At 36.3% G+C, this 23384-nt stretch overlaps 1 protein-coding gene across 1 annotated transcript in view; it reads right to left on the bottom strand.

The window, feature by feature from the left end:
- The window catches only part of col4a6 (collagen, type IV, alpha 6), a 542265-nt gene that overhangs the window by 467757 nt on the left and 51124 nt on the right, over positions 1–23384 (bottom strand). The window contains exon 3 of the mRNA XM_028815433.2: positions 3047–3127. Within this exon, the coding sequence (XP_028671266.1) occupies positions 3047–3127 (81 nt within the window). The remainder of the gene's footprint in view (positions 1–3046; positions 3128–23384) is intronic.

The raw sequence follows: 23384 nt of genomic DNA, 5'->3' as shown, positions 1-23384 counted from the left end.
CTCCTCCTGGTTAGACGTGCCCGGAAAACCTCACCAGGGAGGCGTCCAGGAGGCATCCTGATCAAATGCCCGAGCCACCTCATCTGACTCCTCTCGATGCGGAGGAGCAGCGGCTCTACTCTGAGCCCCTCCTGGATGACTGAGCTTCTCACCCTATCTTTAAGGGAACGCCCAGACACCCTGCGGAGGAAACTCATTTCAGCCGCTTGTATTCGCATGTTGAGTTCCTATGTTAAAATTAGTTTATTTTTCCTATTAATTTCTTATTTTATCTTCTACAACTCTGTGATGGCCAGTGTGATTTTCTAGACTGTGGTGTTCTGGGCTTCTAACATCACTTCAATAGAGGTACACAAAATCAACAAACTAATTAAAAGAGCAGGCACAGTTATGGGACACACTCTGGATCCCCTGGAGTTAGTAGCAAAGGAGAGAATTAAAACAAAACTGATTGACATTATGAAAAATGCTGCATATCTTTTCTCCAACAAATTACTCAGTGGGAGTGCGTTAAGAAACGCTACTGGGACTCCTTTACAGGTATACCAACAACAATATGTCTGCATAATGCCTCACTGTGACTGTGACAGCCAAGTCAGAAATTTGGTTTTCTTTTTGATTTTCTTCTTTTTTTTTGGATCTTTTATTGGATTTATTAAAAGCAAATAACATTCCATACAATCAAGTCAAACTTAAATCTAAATTCATATCCACCCCCACCCATGAGAAAGAGAGAAAGGCCAACAGCCAGAGCAAAACTGTTGAGAGTAGTAAAGAAAGAAAAGAGTCTTTTCCCCTAATATAAATGCTTATTCTAAAATGTTATTGATGAGTTCCTACCAGGTTTTAAAAAAGGTTTGAACAGATCCTCTAAGTGAGAATTAGATTTTTTCCAATTTCAAATAGTATATATCATTGGTTACCCACTGACTTGAAAGAGGTGGGCTAGGATTCTTCCAGTTGAGCAAGACAAGTCTATGTGCTAGTAGTGAAGTAAAGGCAATTACAGTTAGTTTGTCCTTCTCCACTTTAAGCCCATCTGAGAGTATACACAGCTGTTAATGGGTTAGAGGTGATGGTGACACCAAGGCTGTCTGATAGGCATTTAAACATTTTTGTCCAGAATGATGTTAATTTTCTTCCTCTTTAGTCATTCTGACATGTGCTTATAAAAGTATGTGTGTTTATTTATTTATTTAAAGAGCTGTAAAAAGCCAAATGTTCCTCGGGGGACAAATACATTTCTTCTATCTGTCTAGTCAATTGTGTTTCATTTATAAATATGTCAATTTTTCACTATGTTCTGTTTTCCTCAAAAATAAAATATAAAGATAATAATGTGACATGAGCATACTTAACAGGGAGATCTAATTTAGTCCCACTCTTGTAAATGCTTAACTCTGCCCTTTCTTCATCCCATCTCAACCCTTTATTTAATTCAGCTGTGATTACCTTGTTGCTTAAACAGGGTGAGGACCCCACCAATTGCTCCATTTATTGCCCATTACTATTGATGAATTCTGATGTCAATCTGCTGGCAAAGGTGCTTGCATGTCGGCTGTAAGCAGTGATTCTTAAACTGATTCACTCTGATCAAATTGGCTTTATTAAATCCTGTCGTACAGCTGACAATGTTCAGCACTTGCTGCATGTTTTGCATGTTGCTCGTACTCTTTGCTTGGCTTCTGTTATTTTTTCCCTAAATGCAGAGAAGGCATTTGACAAGATGAACTGGACCTTTATGTGGAAGGTCCTAAGTACAATGGACTTTGGCTTAACCATTTATAAAAATGGTTCAGAACATTTATTCTTCCCTTTCTTCTATCCTTCTTATTAATACCAACAAAACCCCCCGCCACCCCCCAAACCCTTTTTGTGTGTTTCAAGGATCCAGACAGGGCAGTTCTCTTTCCCCACTTCTCTTATTCTTTCATTAGTGCCCCTGGCAGTAGCAACTCAGACAATATCAGTCCCTATGCAGCCTTGTCCGGTTATAAGATGAACTGGTCTAAATCTGTTTTTTTGCCTCTAAATTCTTCCTGTCATCTCTCTAGATTTCCTTCATTCATTTCCTGGTTAGTGTCTTTCAGATACCTGGAATTGGTCATCTATGCCAGGGTCCAGGAGCTTGCAGCTGCCAACTTCCACTGTGATCTGAAGGGTGTAGCAGACTCCATTTCTTTTTGTGTCCCACCTTCCCCTCTCATTCAGGTCCAGACTGGCAGTTATTAACATGATTTTGCTCCCTAGAACTAACTTTGTTAGCTCTCATCCTTCCTTCTTCTATCCCACCAGAGTTCTGGCTCTTAGGACAGTCATCCCTAGCTGGTTGCCCATTGAAAAAAAATATATTTTCCCCCATTCCGAAAATTAATTTCTGTTTCTTTCTAATAAAATAAAGTCTCTGTCTGCTGTTGTTGGCTCCATTGTGGCTTATGCCCTTCAGACTTGGAATAGTGTTGAATAATTGATGAGTTCTCTACCAAGAAGGCACCTCCAAACTCCTTTATTTCATAATTCAGCCCTAAATATCGGAGGCAGTCCAATTTCCTGCTCTCATTGGTGTCAGTCTGGTATATCTTTGCTAGGAGATATATTAAACGAGTGAGGGCTAGAAGCATTCCATTCTCTTCAATTGAAGCATCCACTTCTTACTTTTTCTTCTTGTAGCTGAGGTCTCAGCTCAGTACATGTGGAGTTCTGCTCTCTTCCCCAAAACCAATCAAATATTCAAATTTACCACTGTCATGCCAAGAAAAGTTACCATGTCTGATAACAAAGAATGCATAGAAACATTTATTGGTCAACTTATCCCTGATTACATATATACCCTTGACAGACTTAAACTTAGCACCTTTTCTAAGTCTTCTGTAGCTGAAGTCTATTTTTCTTTTGTTTTTGTTTCTGTTAACTGCCTGCCAGTGATGAGAAGGGTCAGTAATGAAGTTTGGAGGGATGGAGGAAAATAGTTCTAGACTATAGTAACACCTTCTGTATATTTAAATAAAATATTAATGACTTAATAAATAAATGAATAAATACTTACAAGACTTCCTTTTTCTGGAAAACACTGACATTCACCAATGCAGTCTCGACCTCCACATGGACCTAAAAACATTTGTGTTCCCTGTGAATATAAAAAAAGTAATAGAATCACAATGAAACATTACAAAAATCAAGTTATTCCATTAAAGCTTCATGCATATCATAAAAAATAAATAAGGTTTTTCAAAGTATTTTGTGAAATAGTAATTAAAAATAAATAATATGCATGCATTGAATGAATAATCAAGGTTAGAGACATGAACTATTGCATCACAAGGGCTTCAGGCCATAAGGTAACCACTGCCTCCAGATCTTTTACACCTTAGCCCTGGAAGGAGTTATGGATAAGTGGTGAGGTCCACAGTAGGGTGACAGATGCATTCAACGTGGATGTGGGATTAGATCAGGGATCAGCTCTGAACCCTTTCTTATTTGCAATGGTGATGGAAAGGTTCACAGATGAGATTAGACAGGAGTCTCCGTGGACTATGATGTTTGCTGTGTGGAGCAGCTTGAGGAGGTCCTGGAGAGGTGGAGATATGCTCTAGACAGGAAAGGAATGAAGGTTAGTAGGAAAAAGACAGAATACATGTGTGTAAATGAAAGGGAGGTCAGTGGAATGTAAGGATGCAGGTTGGCGAAGGTGGATGAGTTTAAATAGAGAGAGGTGAAAACGAGAGATGCCGGCAGAGTGGAATGGGTGGAGAAGAGTGTCAGGCATAACTTGTGACAGACAGATATCAGCAAGAGTGAAAGGGAAGGTCTACAGGACAGTAGTGAGACCAGCTATGTTATATGGGTTGGAAACAGTGGCACTGACCAAAAAACAGGAGACAGAGCTGGAGGTAGCAGAGTTAAAGATATTAAGATTTGCATTGGGTGTGACGAGGATAGACAGGATTAAAAATGTGTACATTAGAGGGTCAGCTCAGGTTGGATGGTTTGTAGACAAAGTCAGAGAAGTGAGATTGCGTTGGTTTGGACATGTGCAAAGGAGAGATGTTGGGTATATTGGGACAAGGATGCTAAGGATAGAGCAGCCAGGAAAGAGGCATTTATGGAAGTGGTGAGAGACATGCAGGTGATGGGTGTAACAGAGCAAGATGCAGATCAAGGTTATTATAGTTAACGGAAACTAAAATCAAAACTGAAACTATTATTAAAAAAAACATTTTCGTAAACTGAAATAAAATAATTAACAAAACCGAAATGAATAACTAAAACTAAACGAAACTATGAAAGTAGCTGGAAAGACTAACTGAAATAAAATAATAATTTACTAAAATATTTTTAGTTTTCGTTTTTGAATGAATATTCTTGCCGTTAGTCTTTAACCCTTTGTAAGTTTTAACTCTAAAACAGAAAGTCATCCACCTCGAGCCGTCCCCGCTCATATTCATCCAGTGAACAGTGGCTGGTGATGGAGGGCGGCTGTTCACACAGCATTTGCAGTGACAGAGCAAGCTGAATGCGGGTGCATAAAGCGTGAGAAATAGAAAGAGATTTACGTGCCACCATTCTTTGCACTTGTTGTATATCAAAATGTATTCAAACGGCTGGAATCAGAATGTGCTAGTCAACAAAAACTTTACTGTATGGACAGAAAAATCATGAGTGAGTAACATTTCAGTTTATTTCTCAGGTGTCTGCTTTTGGTTGACAGCAATTCACCTGCCACTTCACACAGGAGAAATCGTTTTTACTTTCTCATATACGAAGTATAGAGAAAGTATAGTAATCATGAAAAAATTCTTGATGAAAAAAATCTTGACGTTATAGAACTCCCAGAGTCCAAAAATACTGTTTTTTGGAATTGTGTGTGTGTGTGCGCACGTGTATGTGTGTGTGTCTGTGTGTAAACACGATAACTCAAAAACGCAACTAGATAGATGGATGAAATTCGGCATGTGGTTGTTACACCACAATTGTAGGTCTGTATTAACTTTTGGGCCAAACCCATCACCCGGCAGTGGTACTTTACCTGAACACATACGATTTTTTTTTTTTTATTTATGCAGCTGCAGAGTCCGACTTATTCAACATTACTTTTATAATAATTGTTCATTGTATTATTAATTTGATTTGTTGGTGATTGTTCCTTAATGTGCATAATATAAAAATATAATCAATGTCTTGTGGTTTACTCCTCAAATATGCATCCACATATCTGAGTATATAAGAAAGTCGAGGAGAGCACTCATGATTTTTGAAAATAAAATGCCGCTGATCAAGAGACTAACTAGGTCATCATACAAGATCAGCATATTGTTGCTGACCAATCACTTTTGCTTTACAAACATTGTTTAACAATGAAGTGATACAAACAAAGGTAAAGAGTCTGACAAGTGATAAAAAACTAAACATACTAACGGGTGTTTGTATTTATTCTATATTTATTAATTTATTTTTTTTAGTTCATATTCACAACTCAAAATACCCACTATTATGAAAGTAATCCATTAGAAGAATTATATTTTAAAATATTTGCCTCCCTTTTTTCAATGTTTTTCTCTCTCTCTCTCAAATCAGATAGTTGAAGTATCGTATTCTTTTTGTTCTTTACGTCAGCCATATCATACATATTGCATGCCAGGGAGTTTTCCTGCCTTATATCCAAACCTGCTGCGGTAGGCTCCAGATTTCCTGTGATCCTGCTCTGGATAAACAGGTTTAGATAATGTTGTGTATGTTGTTCTTAAACTCAGATGCAATCTCTGTTGTTTTGTGCCTGTCCGTATTCCTATGACCTGCTCTTGCTCTGCTCTACTGTCCTTATGGTGGGCTATTCAAGACTCATTGCCCCTAACCTTCACAGGACATGCTTGTTGTTCTTTGTTTCCCTCAATACAGCCAGGTGGGGTCTGCACACTCATTCAAGTCTAAGAGCCCTGTTCTTCCTAAGCCCCTGTGATTGTCATGAGAAAATATTTAAAAAATTATAAAATTGTGTAAAATTATTCATATTCAGTGTCTACTTTTGATCATGCTTGTTGTTATCAGACAAAAACAAAACAAGATAGTAAACCAGGCAGTGAAGTAAGCTTCCATGAACATTAAACTCGTATCCAAATCTGTTAAGGGTACATTTCTGTCTGATAGTGACACAAAACTAACTCCATAAGCACTCCATGCCATAATTACTAAAACTAAAACTGAAACTAATATATATAAAAATAAAATAGAAATGTCTTGGTGAAATAAAAACTAAACTAAAACTAAAATACACGATGAAGGAAAACTAAAACTAAACTGAATTTCCAAGTAAGGTCAGAAAAAATATAGAAATAAAAACTAATATAAAAAGGCAAAACTATAATAACCTTGATGCAGATGACAGGAAGATATGGAAAAAGATGATCTGCTGTGGCAACCCCTAACCCCTAAAGAAGAAGAAACTTGCCTCTCCTTCTTTGAGTTGAATGCGTTGTTTATCTCCATTCTTTTCACAAGAGCAGCAGTGACCACAATTGGCGCTGTGGTTGATGCCTGGTCAGAACTATTTGTTGTACCGGCAATCAAAGATACAATGCCCCGTGAATGCTATCAGACTATTATGTGGCATTTGATAACAAAGACGTGTGGAACATGACAGATTTGCTACAATCTCAAACATTTGGCAACATTTTGTTGAGAACTGTGTTTTGAGTTACAACCCAGGGCAACATATTACTGTTGATGAGAAACTGTTTCCAACTAAAGTCTGTTGTTCTTACTAGCAATACATCTCAAACAATCCTGACAAATCTGGCATAAAGTTTAGGATTGCAGAAGATTTGGAGACAAAGTACATGAGCAATGCCACTCCATATTTAGGAAATGATCCCAGTTGTCCCATGGGAGAAAGACTTTCTGAGACTGTGTTAATAAAGCTGATGGAGCCATTTCTAAACAAAGGTAGAACCATAATAACAGACAACTTCTTCACATCACTTTCACCGGCTAATAGAATGCTGCACCACAACACAACTCTGTTTGGCACCATAATTAAACTGGGACGGGAACTTCCACCTGCAACTAAAGTCACTGCAGTACGCAAACAATTCACCACGCTAGTGTTTAGATCTGGCAGTGCCATGCTGACGGTGTATGCAGCCAAAAAGAAGAGGTCTGTCTGCATTCTCAGTGCCATGCACCATAACATGGCAATTGGGAAAGATTGAAAAAAAAACATGTCCAAATGACATAGCGTTTTCAAATAATTATATTTTAATGGAAGGAATGAGTGTGTGCATGCATGAGAGAGAGCTAGATAGGCAGAGACAGATTTGATGTCATTCAGGTGGTTACTGGAATATAAAATAAACACTTTTGTAAAGGTATAACGAAACAAGTGTGCTTTTATTGAAGAATAAAACTGAATTAAAAAAAATTCAAGTGACAACAAGATACCAAGAAGACATGATTCACCAGCATTTGTGTGTCTCCTTATATCCCTTATATCCCTTCAGCAATATCTTTTACAAGTAGCAAAAATTTACAACGGGTCTTACAGACTTAAATCAAATGCATGCTTTTATTATAGAATAGTAATAATAATAGCAGCAGTAAATACCCAGGATTGAACCTCCAACCTCTTGATTATAATACTGCCTTTCTTACCTCTGCACCAGCCATTCAAACTTTGTGTCGATTAATATTTAGACTTTGGTTTTTAACAAGTTAACAGCAACACGTAAATTGAATAATTTCTTTTTCTTTGGTTATATTGTTGAATACAAGCACACTTGTTTTGTTATACCTTTTGTGAACATGTTTGTTTGATATTTGGACTTGAATCTTCACACATTATACACTTCACGACAGCATTTTGTCATCAGTACTATAACAGGAAAAAAGTTTCTATTTTAGTTCAAGCTTTTTGCCTTGCATTTCCTGTAATCCCACATTTACACAGATCGTTGTAAACACAGAACACACATGAAATGTATGTATTTCAAATAATGATATGTTATTTACCCTATACAATTACAGATACCTAAATCTCAGGCAAAGAGACTTCAGCTCTGAGAATTTGGCATCTGGGACAGCAGGTTCCTTGCTGCTTGTGCTGATTGACACATTTGCAAAACAATGACGCTGATGATGAGGTCCGAGGGATTTTAAGGTGGCCCAGCATTACAAATATTTTCATAGGCTTCAGGGATTCTAGTGTTAAACATTGTGGAAATATAAAAACTCATAAATGGTGCTTTCTAAAGCAAAGGAGAATACAGCATAAAGTAACACTGGATAACAAGTTCAGTTCTGAAATGAATTAAGTAGGTCTACAGAATACATCAAATATAACAAAATAACGCAGAAACAGGCAAACTAGCTAAAGCTGAACAGTCATTTTTTTAGCATTACAAAATCTTGGCAAAGTACTGGCTAAGGCTGTTAATTTCCAATACTACTTGTTAAGATATTAAGTCTATCCTATTCTATGCCTGATGTGCTGTTGATTCATTTGGTGCCACTGGCATTTTGATCATTTAATTTGTCAGCTTTTACATAAAATAATACATAATTTCTACTGTAGTAGGGTAGGTGGTTAAGATTCTTCTAATAATGTAATAACTGATAACAGTACTGCAAAACAGATTGTTCATTAGGAAGTGTCTATAAAGTGCAACTCAAAACAGGGCTGCTAAAGGGATTATTTCTTGGGCTAGCTGGCAGATGTAAATTGTTACTTCTTGGATGAGTACATGCTTTACCTGGACTAGAAAATGTTATGCAATAAATTTCTTTTTATATCAACACTTACACTAAATGCAATTATTTTCTTTATTCAATAATGTTATTTAATTAATATCACAAACTGACTAAATTTAATAAACATTAAAAACAAAAAAAAAATCCATTATTAAACTGTGAAGTCCGTGATTCCAGGTTGTTTCATACTTTAAAAAGAGGTTAAATGACTTTGGCAAATCTTATCATTTTCTAGCCTGCTTAATCCAGACTAGGGTTATGGGACAGGCTGGAGCCTATCCCAGCTAGCATAGGGTGCAATGCAGGAACAAATTCAGGACAGGGCACCAGTCTATTGTAGGGTGAACACAAACACACAAACACGTATGCACGCACACACACACACACACCCACACCCACGCACACACACACACACTTTAATTTAATGTTGTCAATTCATTTAACTTGCATTGCAAAAAACTGGAGCACCCAGAGGAAACTCACACAGACACAAGGAGAACATGCAAACGTAGCACAGGGAGGACCTTGGATGCAAACCCTGGCCTCCTTAATTTGAGTGCAGCCCACTTTGGCAAGTACTATAAATATTTAGTTATGCTATTACATGCAGGAAAATATTATGAAAACTCCAGGAGTTTATGACATTTAAAATTTGAATCAATATAACTCATTTTTTTATTTTATACTTCAGCAAGTGTTTTACCAGCTAATGATGCAAACAAAAATCTTACGATAGCAAATATAACAAAAATAACAGAGGGATTTTCTGAGAAACCAGATGTTAAAGCATGCTGTTACAAAGGTAGTTCTAGATAGTTTGTTTAAATGAAAATATCCAGAATTATATTGAAATTAGTCAACAATAGGCCTACAGATACAATAATGTTTGAATTTTTATTTTTAGTATGATTTATTTTTCAGTTCACATAGTGTAAATGTCAGAAAATAAAATTAGAATATACATATTGCAAAATAAACCAGGTAATCCATGATGATATTGTACTTCATAAACCCTAAGTTTTAATACACCCAATACTATGGTCCTTTACGGTCCTTTACGGAAGTTGCGCCACATGACTATAGTAAGCCTAAAGTACAAGATCACCGCATAGTAAACAGCACAATGTAACTGAACGCTCCAGGCAACCTACAAACAACACCTCTGCACTACTGAACCGGATTGAACAAAAATGCTGTTGCTGTTTTTTTCAGTTTTACTCAATTTTTGTTATTTTAGTTTAATTTTTATTTTTATTTAGTTTTAGTTTCTCTATTTGCCTTAATTTCAGTTCTCTTGCTTGTAAAATGAAAAATATTTTTAGTTCTAGTTCTCATTTTCGTTATGAAAATATCACTGGTGGGTACCCTTGTCAAGCTCCTTGCTAAAATAAGAAGTAACCTAAGTTTGTGTTATTAATATAGACTGACGTTTATGGACTAGTATAAAGTAGTTTTACCCATCCAGATAACTTGGGGCCAAACCCAAATATTTGCAGTACAGTAAACAGATAATCAGATTCAACTTTATCAAAGGCTTTGTCTGCATCCAAATATAGCAAAACTGCTGGTGAGTCAGATTTTGAGGGTGTCTTCCTTTAATAATGTCCTTGTGATATTACTGAGGGAAGCACTTTGTCAGGCTTTCTAGCTAAGACTTTTTCTAGTACCTTAACATCATTCATCTCGAATGGAATTGGTCTGTTTTTTTTTTCTTTAGAAAAACAGTTGTTAATGCTTATTGAAATGTTTTGAGTAGAATTTTACATTCATTAGCTTCTATAAACATTGTTATTAAAAATGGAGCCAATTTAATAATAATAATAATAATAATGCATTTTATATATAGGGCACTTTACATTAGCAGTAATTCTCAAAGTGCAACATAAAAAGATTAAACAAAGGCAAGGCAAGATAAAAACAGAGATAAAACAACAATAATTATAGCATTCTTGTTAATAAGCTTTCCTAAATAGAAAAGTCTTTTGCTGTTTTTTAAAACAGCCCACAATCTACTGTGTTCTTAGGCTCTCTGGTTTTAGTTGAATTTCACTGGATAGTTATCTAGGCTTGCAGCTGTCTCACTGTAAAATGAGTTTATGGCATTCTGTTTCTAAATGTGACAGTGGTTTATAAAGTTCTTCTGTACTCAGAATATCTAGCTGTGGTATATGTATTTTTGTCTTTTATCAAAAATCTGCTTAGTTTGGTTCTCATCTTGTTTATACTGAGAGGAATATAAGGATTTATAGTACTCCTTAAATGGGTCAGTTATCTCAGTATGTTGCCTAATTTTATTTCCAGTTGCGTTGGTCATTTTTTTATTATTGAATTGTGAACTTCCAGCTTGTCAGTTTGTTGAGCTAGAATCTTATTCGCTTTCTCTTTGTGTCCATAGTAATGATGTCACAATTTAAAATAAGTTGCTCAGTTCCTCTTGTTATCAAGAGCTTAAATTCTAAATGTAAGGTCAGTATTTTTTACAGAGAACTTCATCATTTGAAGATTTGTCAAATTCATCATCTATTCTGAAAATTCCTGTAATCAGTTATGATGCAATCCTAGTCTTTAGTCTGTTCATACAAGAAAGACTTGAAATAACTTGTCCTTTCTAAAACCATTCATTTTTTCTCAGAGTGCTCCTGTAAAAACTTCTGATAATGCATTGGTCTCTAAAGAAATGATTGAAGATGAATTCTATACAGTTTTCTTCTGCTAATAACAGGGGGTTAAGGTTCCAGTCGTGAGCTGAGTATGTAGGGCATAGTGATGTAATTTCCAAATTAAAAGGACGGTGGTTTGAAATGACAATAGCATTGTATTTACAAGAATTGATAATGGGTAAGAAATTATTAAAACGAAGATATGATTAATTCTTCAGTAAGTTTGATGAACAAGTGAGAAGAAAAACTATTCTTTTGAATATGAATATAGAAATCTCCATGGATCTGCTAGATTGTTATCCGCAATGAGTTGTGTAATCTTTGCAGTTGTGAATGATATTTCTTTTCTTTTTTATATTCTGAATTTCATTATCATTTTTAATTTGGCTGTATAAACATTCAAGTAAAGTTTAATCTTGGACCCTATGGTCAATTCTATCTTCAGATAAACAAACTTTTCATTAATTTAACTGTGTTTGTCTGTACTCTTATACCAAGAGGTGCAGGCAGCTACTTGCAATTGAAAGCAAAGTGCAAGTACACACATCTAATATTAATTTTAGAACTGTATCATATTGCTTTACAAAGGCAAGGACATTTTTTTGCCATGCACATAAGTATTTCGTCATCCATTCCTTATAACTTTATCAATCCTTTAACTTGACCCAATTATAGCACAGCAGAGCCTGATTTAAGAAATTTTCCCAAGGCTTCTTAAAAAATTACATTGCACTGAATACTCCAAAGGTCTTTTAAAAAGCCTAAATAGTAGGAAAGTCATTAACAAGTCCCAGTAATATATTAGATAATATGGCCACAGGTACAATGAATGGTTTGCTAGAGGGTTAATGTCCAATATTAGCTTAGAAGTATCTTGCAAGTTGTAACAAAAAGGAAATAAATAGCTGTGATAATTCAGGCATGTTTCACAAAACCTATCTTTCAACATTACCTTGCCAGTGATTCTGCCCTCAGGTAAGCACAAGTAAAGATCAGCAATGAGGAATGTTTCGGAAAATGATACAAATTTGTCAAAAAACACCAACGTATATTTTAGGTGATTTAGTTTTTTTGTTGCAAATGCCTCAACAAGTTTATTAAAACTAAAGCAATAAAAGGTAAAGAGTCTTTTTTCCATTTTAATCTTCAGTTAAGTAGAGCTTGTTTTTACTGTTTATGATATACAAAGATGTATCAAGATTTATATACAGAAAATAATAGTTAAAATATGATCTTGGAATTACATGCATTTTTTACTACTTTCAGACCTCTTAACTATGAAAATATTTTTCATAACTTTTCCAGTGGTAGAAAGTAACAAGGTAGAATTAATTTGCCACTGTGCTTAAGTATATTTTTCATGTATCTGTACTTAAGTAGATCAAGCTGTGGATACTTTAGAGTTTAGCTCCACTGCAGTTTACAGCAAATATCTCGACTTTCTACTCCACATTTCTCAACTCTACATTTCTAAATGGAGGTGCATTACATTTTACAATCAGATGAATGGTTCATCCAAATGAAAGTCTTTATGGGAGTCAATTTACAAGCACAAATGAATCAATTCAGTGCATCTCTATAGGAGCTCTAAACACATCCTGTACAGCAGTGTTTCTTAAACATGGCTGTTTGTCCAAACGTAAATTCTGTAGTCTTTGATAAAAGACCTGCTATTTATCGTTACATTCATGGTGGTGCAGTATGTGAATGCTGTTGACACATCACAGAGAGCTTTTGTTTCTGCAGCATTAAAATATTATAAGTATTCCCACCCTTCATCCCACAGTAAAACAATCAGAATTTGAAGACTGACAGCAAATACAATACAATATTAGTCATCAGAGTTAAATATTTCAATTGCACTGTTCATTGAAATATTTATCAATATTGTACACTTTCACCTGTATAAAATACACACAGTTTACATATATTTTAGGAATACTTTACCTTTTTTTTTAATTGATCTTTTAGATTGAAACTAGTTGTAATCTCATTTAGAAAAATGCATTGTTAATGGTGGAGCTCACTTTAAAATCTTGTTTTTTTAATAAATTTGTTTAAGACAAGGTAAATAAGCTACATTAATAATTGTTAACTACTTCATTCCTTAACTGGTGCCATGAGTCAGATAACAAAGTTAACTGACCTTTGATACTATGCTTTAAAAAATCATTATGTCCTAGCTTCACACACCATTTTCTCTCAGCTTTACTAGAAATCTATTCCTGTTTGGAATAATAATAATAGTCATAAGCACCAAGTGCTTTCTGCATGGAGTCTGCTTGTTCTCCCCATGTCCATGTGGGTTTCAGTCTGGTGCTCCGGTTTCCTATCAGAGTCCAAAGACATGCAGGTTAGGTGGACTGGTGGAACTGAATTGGCCCGTGTGTATGAGTGTGTGCGTGTGTTCACCCTGTGATAGAAAGACAAACTACCTAGGAATCATTCCTGCCTTGCACCCTATGGTTCAGCTCTAGCTGCCTCCAGACCTGGCTCTGAATAAACAGATTTAGAATATGAATGAATAAAGTATTGTTTTAACAAAACATTAGTCTCCCTTTTTCTTGTTTAGTAACATTCAAGTGAGAAGATATGATTGAACGGAAACATTTAGCTCTTTATGACTCCATTGTCACTATGATGATAATCCTCTTCTTGGGTCCCAGTAGCATACCAATTTTCTAATTTGTGTCCACAGATTAAAAAGTTTTAGAACCCATTGTTTAGATGTTTAAAGCACAAGTGAAAGTAGTTCTCATCTGATTCATGAGTTGTTCTATTTACATTTAAATCATCATGTAATAATGAAAACTCTTTCATTGATCATTCTCTCATTCATCATACAAATGCAATACAATAACCACATATTACAATGTATTTGTACATTGTACTACACAATAACAATGTATTTATTGTTTTGTACAATTAATTATCAGATTTGTTGTAAACAGAATATGTAAACATAATCTTAAACTAATATGATTATGCATGGCAGAATTTACCATCCGGGTAACCCAGATGCCCAACCAGGGGCACTGCTCAAAAAGGAATCTTGGCATGTGCCACAAAAAATGCCCAGTAACAGGAAATGTCCATGTTTTTACCAACACTATGGATATTCACAGCAACATGCTGTCTGCCACCCACCACTACCCCAGTTTGATTATAATCCTGTCCATTTAGACTTAAATAAAAAAAAACTTTTAAACAAAAATATAAGTGGGTAGAGCATGATCTGAGTTGGTGTCTTTAATAAGGTAAGACATTTGATGTGTTACTATGCCGCAAAAGACAAAAATGGATGGTCACTCAAAGAGAGAGCCCTGTGCTGCAAAAATAGAACACATTAACGAGAGATTTTGAGAATATGACTTTAGCTGAAGTTCAGTTTTATGGACTCTTCGAGTTCACCTCTTCAAAAGGTAAGTTCAGTGGTTTAACAACTGCCTTTATACTAAGCAATACTATGCATCAACCTGGTGCCGTTTTACTTAAGTTACTTAAGCATTAACAGCTGATTATAGTGGCATGCACAGGTACGCTAAACTACTTTTTTTTTACATTTTTATATTTTATTTTATAATCTGTTGTTGCACAGTGCTCAATATTGAGAGCTGTTTATTGGTTTTCTGTATGTGTGCTGGTGGCACATGTTTGATTGACCTGCATCATTGTATTCTGTATAACAAAAATCACTTGTATTTGTTGCTTATGCACTCTCACGCAAATACGCTGTGAATCAAAAATATTGTGGGCTTTATTTGTACTTTAATCACAAATTGGACCCTCTAACAATACACCTGCTAAATTTACTTGGGTGCTGTGCAATGAACAAAAAAAATCTTTTATCCCTAAAGCGATTAGACTCTTTAACTCTTCTCAAACAGGGCAGGTGTGGTTGAGCTTAGGGCCTGATTCTCCTTCTCTGCTCATAAGCTATATTAGCTATGCACAGCCTCCCATATCTTACTTCTTGGTCACTACTGCATAATCTTTTATCATAATGTGTCACACTTTAAACATGTCACCCTATCAGCATAGGCCAAGTAACTTTATTTTACTTTTACTGTAATATTATGTCACTTTAGTATCTGTCACTTTAATATTATGTGCCACCTGTCAGTTTAGTAGTAATGTTATTTAAACAGCTCCCATTGCACTGGCATTATTGAATGCACAATCTATAAGATTACAACCACAGTGTACTTAATGTTAACTGTATAGTGTGTACTTAAATGGTTGGTATAATTTTGGTATAAAGCCTGGAATAATCCTTGGTACTTAAATTTCCCTCAGGATCAATAAAGTAGCTGAAGCTTCTATTTCTATTTCAGAGCATCCCTATATACTGTACATTAACAAATCATTCTTTAAGAAACTAGACTTAATTATAACCTCATTAATTTGGAACTTGAGATGTCCATGCATTTAAAAGATGACGCTACTAACACCAAAGTAGAAGGCGGCATGGCACCACCTAACTATTAATTTTGTTACTGGGCAGCAAATATACATGCTATTAAGACCTGGAAATCAGTACAAGTTGATGAATTTACACTAAACTAGCCAACAATGGAAAATAAATCTTGCTGTTCTTCTTTACATACACCAGTTTGTGCCCTGGTAAATACTAACTTTCGTCAATATACCAATAACCAGTTGTCCACCAATCACTTTGAACATGGAACCAATGCAGATCATACTTTAAGATAGATAAGCTTTTACAGTAAATACAAAATGGACCTGAACTTGAACACAAAACCTCTTGATTATAAACCAGCAGCTGTTACCTGTACACCAGCTAAGCAGACATGTTTAGGTTGTGTTGATTGATATTTGAGCTTTGGTTTTTACACATTGACAGTGACATGTAAATTGTAAAATTTCTTTTAGTTCAGTTATATTCTTGAATAAAAGCACACTTGTTTCATTATACCTTTTGTGAAAGTGTTTATTTGATATTTGGACTTCACACATTATACACTTCACGTTAGTATTTTGTCAATTATTACTATAACATGAAAAAAGTTTCTGTTTTAGTTATGTGTTCAACATTTCTTGCCTTGCATTTCCTGTCATCCCACATTTACCCAGATCGTTATAGACACGGAACACAAATAAAATATATATATTCCAAATAACAATATATTATTTACTCTATACAATTCCAGACATCTCACACCCAGATAAGGAGACTTGAGCTCTGAGAATTTTGTATTCTCTGAGCAGCTGAATTTTGTATTTCAGCTGCTTCAGTGGGGGATGGGATTGCAGGCTACTCAATGCTGAACACATTTGCAAAACATAGACGCTAAGGAAGATGTGCACAGAATTTAAGATGGCCTGGTATTACAACTTTTATCGTAGGCTTTAGGGATTCTAGTGTTATATTTGCATATATAATAGAATGTGCAGACTTTAACGGGGAACACCCAATTATTTAAGAAGCCTCCACAACAAAGTTCAGGCAGTTATTTTCTTCCAAAACTAATAATAATCATTTCATTTAATGGTGCGCCTAAATGTGCCGCCACTAAACGTTATTACTTTTTGTAAAATGTTAATAATACACTGTTTTATTGTCTTTATTGTCTGCCTATTGGTATGCAAAAAAGTACCCATGAAAAACAAAAAATGGAAAAACTATATGTAAAGAAGTGAAAACTGTAAAAATCTATGATAACAATATAGACTCAAACTTCACATTATTCCTACTGATCTACCCCTTTTATTTTAAAAGAATAAGGTTTCATGTAAAATTGTGTTTTGCAATAAACATCAAGGAAAGCCAAATCACTAGGGAAAGCAGAATAAAGCAGGAATTCATCTAAAGCAGGTATGTTTTACTCATGTGCAATTGCACTGTATGTATGGATGTCCAAGAGTAAGCAGCTCCAGTGACTTAATAATATCATTATTACTTATTATTTCACTGACGGCCTTTATCCCAAGGTGACTTACAACATCTGAAATGCAATTGGTTCATTTGTTTTTCCAATTGCAACAGAGGCAGGTGAAATGATTTGGTCATGGTCACACATTGTCAGTTAACCCATAACCTCAGGGTTTGAAGTCCTAGGTCTAAAACTTTAACCACTACACCTCACTACAGACAAACACACACACACACCCACACACTCACATATTTTATAAATATATACTTAATATATTTATATATGTCTATATTTAAAAACGTATTGTGGCAGACGGCGGGGGCTCCTGCCCAGCTGGGACACCTTGAGGATGGAAGGACCAGGAGAGCGACAATACCTTCTCCGGGACACAAAAAGGGAGCCCCACTGGTTTACATCAGGGCCACGGGATCAGAGCTTAGAAGCTCAACCCTGTTAGGGCCCATGGGCACCACCAGGGGGTGCCTGAATGGTTTCGGAGCCATGGACTTTAGAACTTCCGATACGCCAAGAAGTGCTGCCGGAACAGGAACTAAGTACACCCGGAGTGATTCTGGGTGCTCATGCAACACTTCTGCCACACCAGGAAGTGCTATAGGAAGGTCATCAGGGAGCACCTGGAGCACATCTAGGTGCATTATAAAAGCGGCCACCTCACTCCACTCGAGGAGCCGGAGTCAGAGCTTGCGGGAGATGAGTGGAGGTGGCAACAGAAGAGAAGGAGAAGGAGAAAGAGAAAGAAGGATGGGACTGAATCTAAAATAGGTGATTGTGCACTGTGTTGTGAAAAGGCTGAAGGAGAGAAAATACAATGTGTGTTTTGGATCTTGTGAGTCTGTGTATCTGTGTGTGTCGAGGCCACTTCTCCACAGTATATATATATAGTCACACAAGTGCACATGGTAGGCAGTTAAAGGGCTCAAAACAGGATAATTCCATGCCATACCAGGTTGTGTCAAAGTGCACTGATCCTGTCTCTTTCACCTCTGCAGACCAACCACGGGAAATTCCACCTGGGCCCGACGACATTACTTCTGGTTCCTGACCTGATGATGTCACTTCTGTTTCCGGACCAAATTACATCACTTGTTGTTCCTGCCCAGATGACATCACTTCCCCTGTCCAGCTTTAAAACCATGTTTTGTCTGTTATCTCAGTTCTGTTCTGGACTGTTTAAATCCTTGCCTTTTTTACAGCCAATTCTCAAGTATATGGGGTCGCTGCCCCAAACCTTTTTAAAGTGTCATTTGAATCATTTCACAGTGGCATGGTTGGCAGGATGATTGACTCCATGTGAAACCAGGAGCAGGACCTGAAACATGAATTCCAGCCTTTAAGGGTCCAGGTGGGAGATTACTGTACCTGAATCACCAAGTCGGGGTACAGTACAACTTCAGCTCGTTTTATTTTAGATACTTCTAGCATTAAGTCAAGCTATTTTTATTGTGTTCTTCATTTTACTTTTGCATATAAATGTTGGGTTAGAATATACATTACTGTGCATTTTTATGTTTACACTATTGTTTATTACTTCATTTACTGTTCCTACATTGGCCTTCCCTAAACTCCCTGCCTGCCCCATACCCTAGTTTAAACAATACTCGCCTAACCTACTTATACACCTTCCCAAAACATTGGTGCCCCTCCGGTTCTGATGAAACCTGTTGTGGCAAAATAGGTCCCATCTGTTCCAAAAGGAATTCCAATACCCCATAAGACTATACCCTTCTACTCTGCGCCAAGATTTAAGCCACTCATTAAGCCTCCAACAGGACTTGCATTGCACTGGCATCTTTACCAAAATTTTACTTTCGATTTACTAAAACTGTTTGTTTTTAAAGTTTTTTTTATTAAAATTAACACTAGAATCCCTGCAGCCTACGAAAAAACTTGTAAACCCAGGCCACCATAAATTTCTTCGCACCTCTCCCTTAGGGCCTTTTGTTTTGTAAATGTGTCGATCAGCACAAGCAGCAAGCAGACTGCTATCCCATCCCTCCACTGACGAAGCTCAAGTCGCAAAGAAGATTTTCAGATGTCAAGTTTGTTTATCTGGGTGTGAGGTGCCTGGAATTGTAGAGGGTAAATAATATATTGTTATTTGGAATACATACATTTCATGTGTTCCATGTCTACAATGATCTATGTAAATGTAGAATGATAGGAAATGCGAGGCAGGAATTGTTGAACAAATAGCTGAAACAGAAATGTTTTTCATGTTTTAATAATAATTCACAAAATGTAGACATGAAGTTTATAATGTGTGAAGACTGAAGTCCACATATAAAATAAACACTTTCACAAAAGGTACAAGTATAACTAAACAAGCTATTTACAAATCAAAAGACACCAATGGAGAGGTGCAAAGGAATTTAAGGTGGCCCGGGATTACAAGTTTTTTTATAGGCTTCAGGAATTCTAGTGTTAAATGATTTAATGTAAATGGTAAAACTAAAAAAATATTTAATCCAAAAAAACTGAAAAAAGGACTGCTAAAGTTATTTTATACCTACTGAACCCTTGAGCTCCTGTAATATTCTCTCTTGCGATGGCCTGCTGTTTGTCCTTGTATGAGGTTCATTTTACTTTTCTTTGTCTGTTCTCCTAAATTTGCACCTGTCTTATTCCTTAGTTCTCCACTCACAATGTTTATAGTCCTTCATATTTTTCCTTCGTTAGTATACAGTGTTCTCCATCATGCAGATTCTGCAACATAAGGCCGGGTTTATACTTCATGCGAAATGATACAAGCTCCAGTGGACGCTACTGCTACGCAAGTGTTGTACTGTTTATATTTTACATAAATCTGGAAGATTCCACCAGGTGGCAGTGCGAGATATCATCACAGTGACAAGACGTTCGGCTTTGCTGTGTTGTGAATTGCCTGAAACATCCATTACATTCTGAGTACATCTTGTCACAATATCTCTGAAAAGGATGTTTAATGATTACATCCATCAATCCAGGGATGCACCCATTGCAGCAAGCATCAGCATAACGTAAAGTGAACACAAGCACTAGCGTCATTTTAGCATCACCAAATCCCCAAACCTTCATGTCTGTGGAAACCCACCAGGAAAACATGCAAACTCCAGGCAGAGAACACCAGGGACATGACTCCCTGTGAGGCAGCAGCGTTACCGCTACCGCACCATGTGTAATTATTAATAGTATTCATTATATAAATGATGCTAATGACTTCTCTGTAAAATGTAACATGTATATTTTAATGCATTTTCATCATGAAAGTGATAAGAAGTATAAAGCTAAGGATTCTAAATGTGCAGAGAGGTAGAATAGCATAAATTTAATGTTTTCTGTGCAGCAATTGCTGATTGATGCTGTTGTCAGTTCAGGAGCAAGCCCCAGAAGCACTTTGCAATTAAGAACTGGGTGAGCTTTAAGATGATGTTTATGACGGTCTACTTTAATGATAAAATAAACTACAAGGTTAAAGTATACATTTTGAGATTAAAGCTGAATTGTCCACTTTAATCACAAAATAGACCTTTTCACTGTGTCCTTAATTGTTTTCTCTATGACTCAAATATGCTGCCGTGCATTCTGATGCTGTTGTGAAGGCAGAAAACTACAGACAGCACAGAAGATGGTATTGGAGACTTTTAAAATGTATCATGTCATTATGTTGGGGAATATGTGATGCTTGAATATAAAAGCACCATGGATGCATTTGTACAGTATGTCGCGATTTTGCTTCACCACATTGAACACTTAATCAAACATCGAAGCACGCACACTGATCCTGTAGGATCCGCAAAGAGGCTTCCTGTCACATATAGATAGTAAACAGAGACTCTGACGTCTTGTTCCAAATTGATCACACTGCACCCCCCAACTTTTTGCTGGTATTACAACTCGTGCATGCATCGCATTAATTTCTGAGGATGCGTTGAATGAATGCTGGGGACATGTGGCAGCAATGATGTGTGGGCTTACGCGTTCTGAGTGTGAAGCATAAACCTGCCCTAAGAGGGTAAGGCTAAGTTACGGGGAGCTTATGGAGCCAAGCCAGCAGGAATGGAGGATACATCACCTCTATTCCATTCTTACTGGTAAACTGGTCTCCACTCTGCTACCTCTCTACTTATCCATCAGAGACCTCTCAGTAGCAGCAGCCATGGTGATGGCAATCTGATAGATGTGTAGAGAAACTTCTTCCAGACTTAATGAGCCAGTCAGAGTGGCACGGAGTAGCAGTGGCAACAGGGGGGTGTGGGGGGTCCAAGCCTCGTGGAATTCAAACTTTCTGATCCTTTTGTCTACAATAAATAATATGTTTCTAAAATTAAATTCTATTCATTGTTGTATATCAGGATTAAAGGTTCTCAAATAAAACTACCTGTTCTGTGAAGAAAACACTGTTTACTCTTTTACTCATTATTCAAGACAAAAACCAAACTTGATTAATTTTCAAAGGAGACCGGGGGCTCATGCATAACGTCATACGTAGAATTCACACTAAAACATGGCATACGGACAAAAGCGGAAATGTGTGTACGCACAAAAAAATCCAGATGCATAAATCTGTGCGAACACCAACTTCCACGTTCTTCACTCTATACAGTAAATCCTGGTCAGCATGAAAAGTAACGCACGTGCACACGCCAGCTGCCCCACCCCAACTCCTCCAGAATTATGCCTCTTTGAATGTGCAAATCAATATAAATAGACCTTAAGCTTAGCGTTCTGTGAAAAGGCAATGAAAAAAAGCACGGGGGAAAATAGAAGAATTTCAGTGAATACCAAGGGGAGGCAAGGAAAAACATACTATTTGTTGGTTTAAACAGTGGTATAAACAACAAAAGGAAGATGATTGAGTGACATAGAGTGTCGGAGAAACTGAAAAGCTCAAGTTCACAAAGTCGCACAGTGCCTGAAATAAAAAACTATATCAAAAAGGATATCAAAGTCACCGTTAAAAGGCGAGTCGTAGCCCACCGTCTGATTGTCATATAAAAGCTTATTAGGGTACAGAGAAAAGAAAAAAAAATAGGGACACAGTGAGAAAAAAGCTCGAAATGTCAACTTTAATCTCAAAAATTTCCACTTTAATCACGTAGTTTATTTTGTCATTAAAGTAGAACATCATAAACTTCATCTTTAAATCGTTTAATTTACTAGTTTCTCAAATACCATCGTAACTAAAGTAGCACATTAAATGCTTTGTTTTGTATGTGTTCTTCTATGTGCTCTGTGTGTGTGAATCACTACGTGCTTCTTAAACAGGCTTTCTCTTCCTCCGACAGGACACAGAATCTATTACATTCGTGATATTACAGCTCCCTGAATAATTTAAATCTTGAGATGTATTCTTGATATAATTTTCATGATGATAGGAGTTAAAGCATGTTATTAAATTTGGGAACATGGTGGCGCAGTGATAGTGACGAGCTTGCTCCCTGTCCAGAGATTGTTCCTGCCTCCCGCAAGATGTTTGCTGCGCGACCTTTGATGAAATATTTTTTTGCAGCAGTACTATCTCTTTCAAACGTACTAACCTCCAATTTCTGTCCTTCCTTTTCTTTCTCCAAGCAACCAATTGCCACACAATCAGCTCTGTAATAGATGTTAAGCCATCTGTAAGCTTAGAATGCCGATTCTTCAAAACATTTAAGAAACATTGAAATATCTTCGTAGTATGTGTTTAATTATTCTATCCATCTATCCTTCCACTGTAGCACCAGCCCCAGAAAGAATGCAGCACAAGGCAGGAATAATCCCTGACCTAGCTTATTTATTTATTATTATTATTTAGATTATTTTATTTAGATTATTATATAATATATATTTATATTAGATTATTATATTTATATTATTATTTAGATCATTCACAACAGCATCTAGAAAGTACCAGTTGCTAGTTGTTAACAAATCCTTTTGTGTTTGCTCACTAATTTAAAGTCGACAGAGCTCCAAATGACGCAACATATTGGCATCTTATATAATGCTGATGAACAGGCTACATGAAATATAGAAAGATATGCTATAGATAAAAAAAATCACGTTTTTAAGGTTGCATTTATTCTTGTATAAGAAATTTCAATTTTCATAT

Source organism: Erpetoichthys calabaricus, chromosome 12 (genome assembly GCF_900747795.2).
Source record: "Erpetoichthys calabaricus chromosome 12, fErpCal1.3, whole genome shotgun sequence".
Classification (NCBI taxonomy): domain Eukaryota; kingdom Metazoa; phylum Chordata; class Cladistia; order Polypteriformes; family Polypteridae; genus Erpetoichthys; species Erpetoichthys calabaricus.
This window is presented reverse-complemented; position numbering and strand designations above follow the sequence as displayed.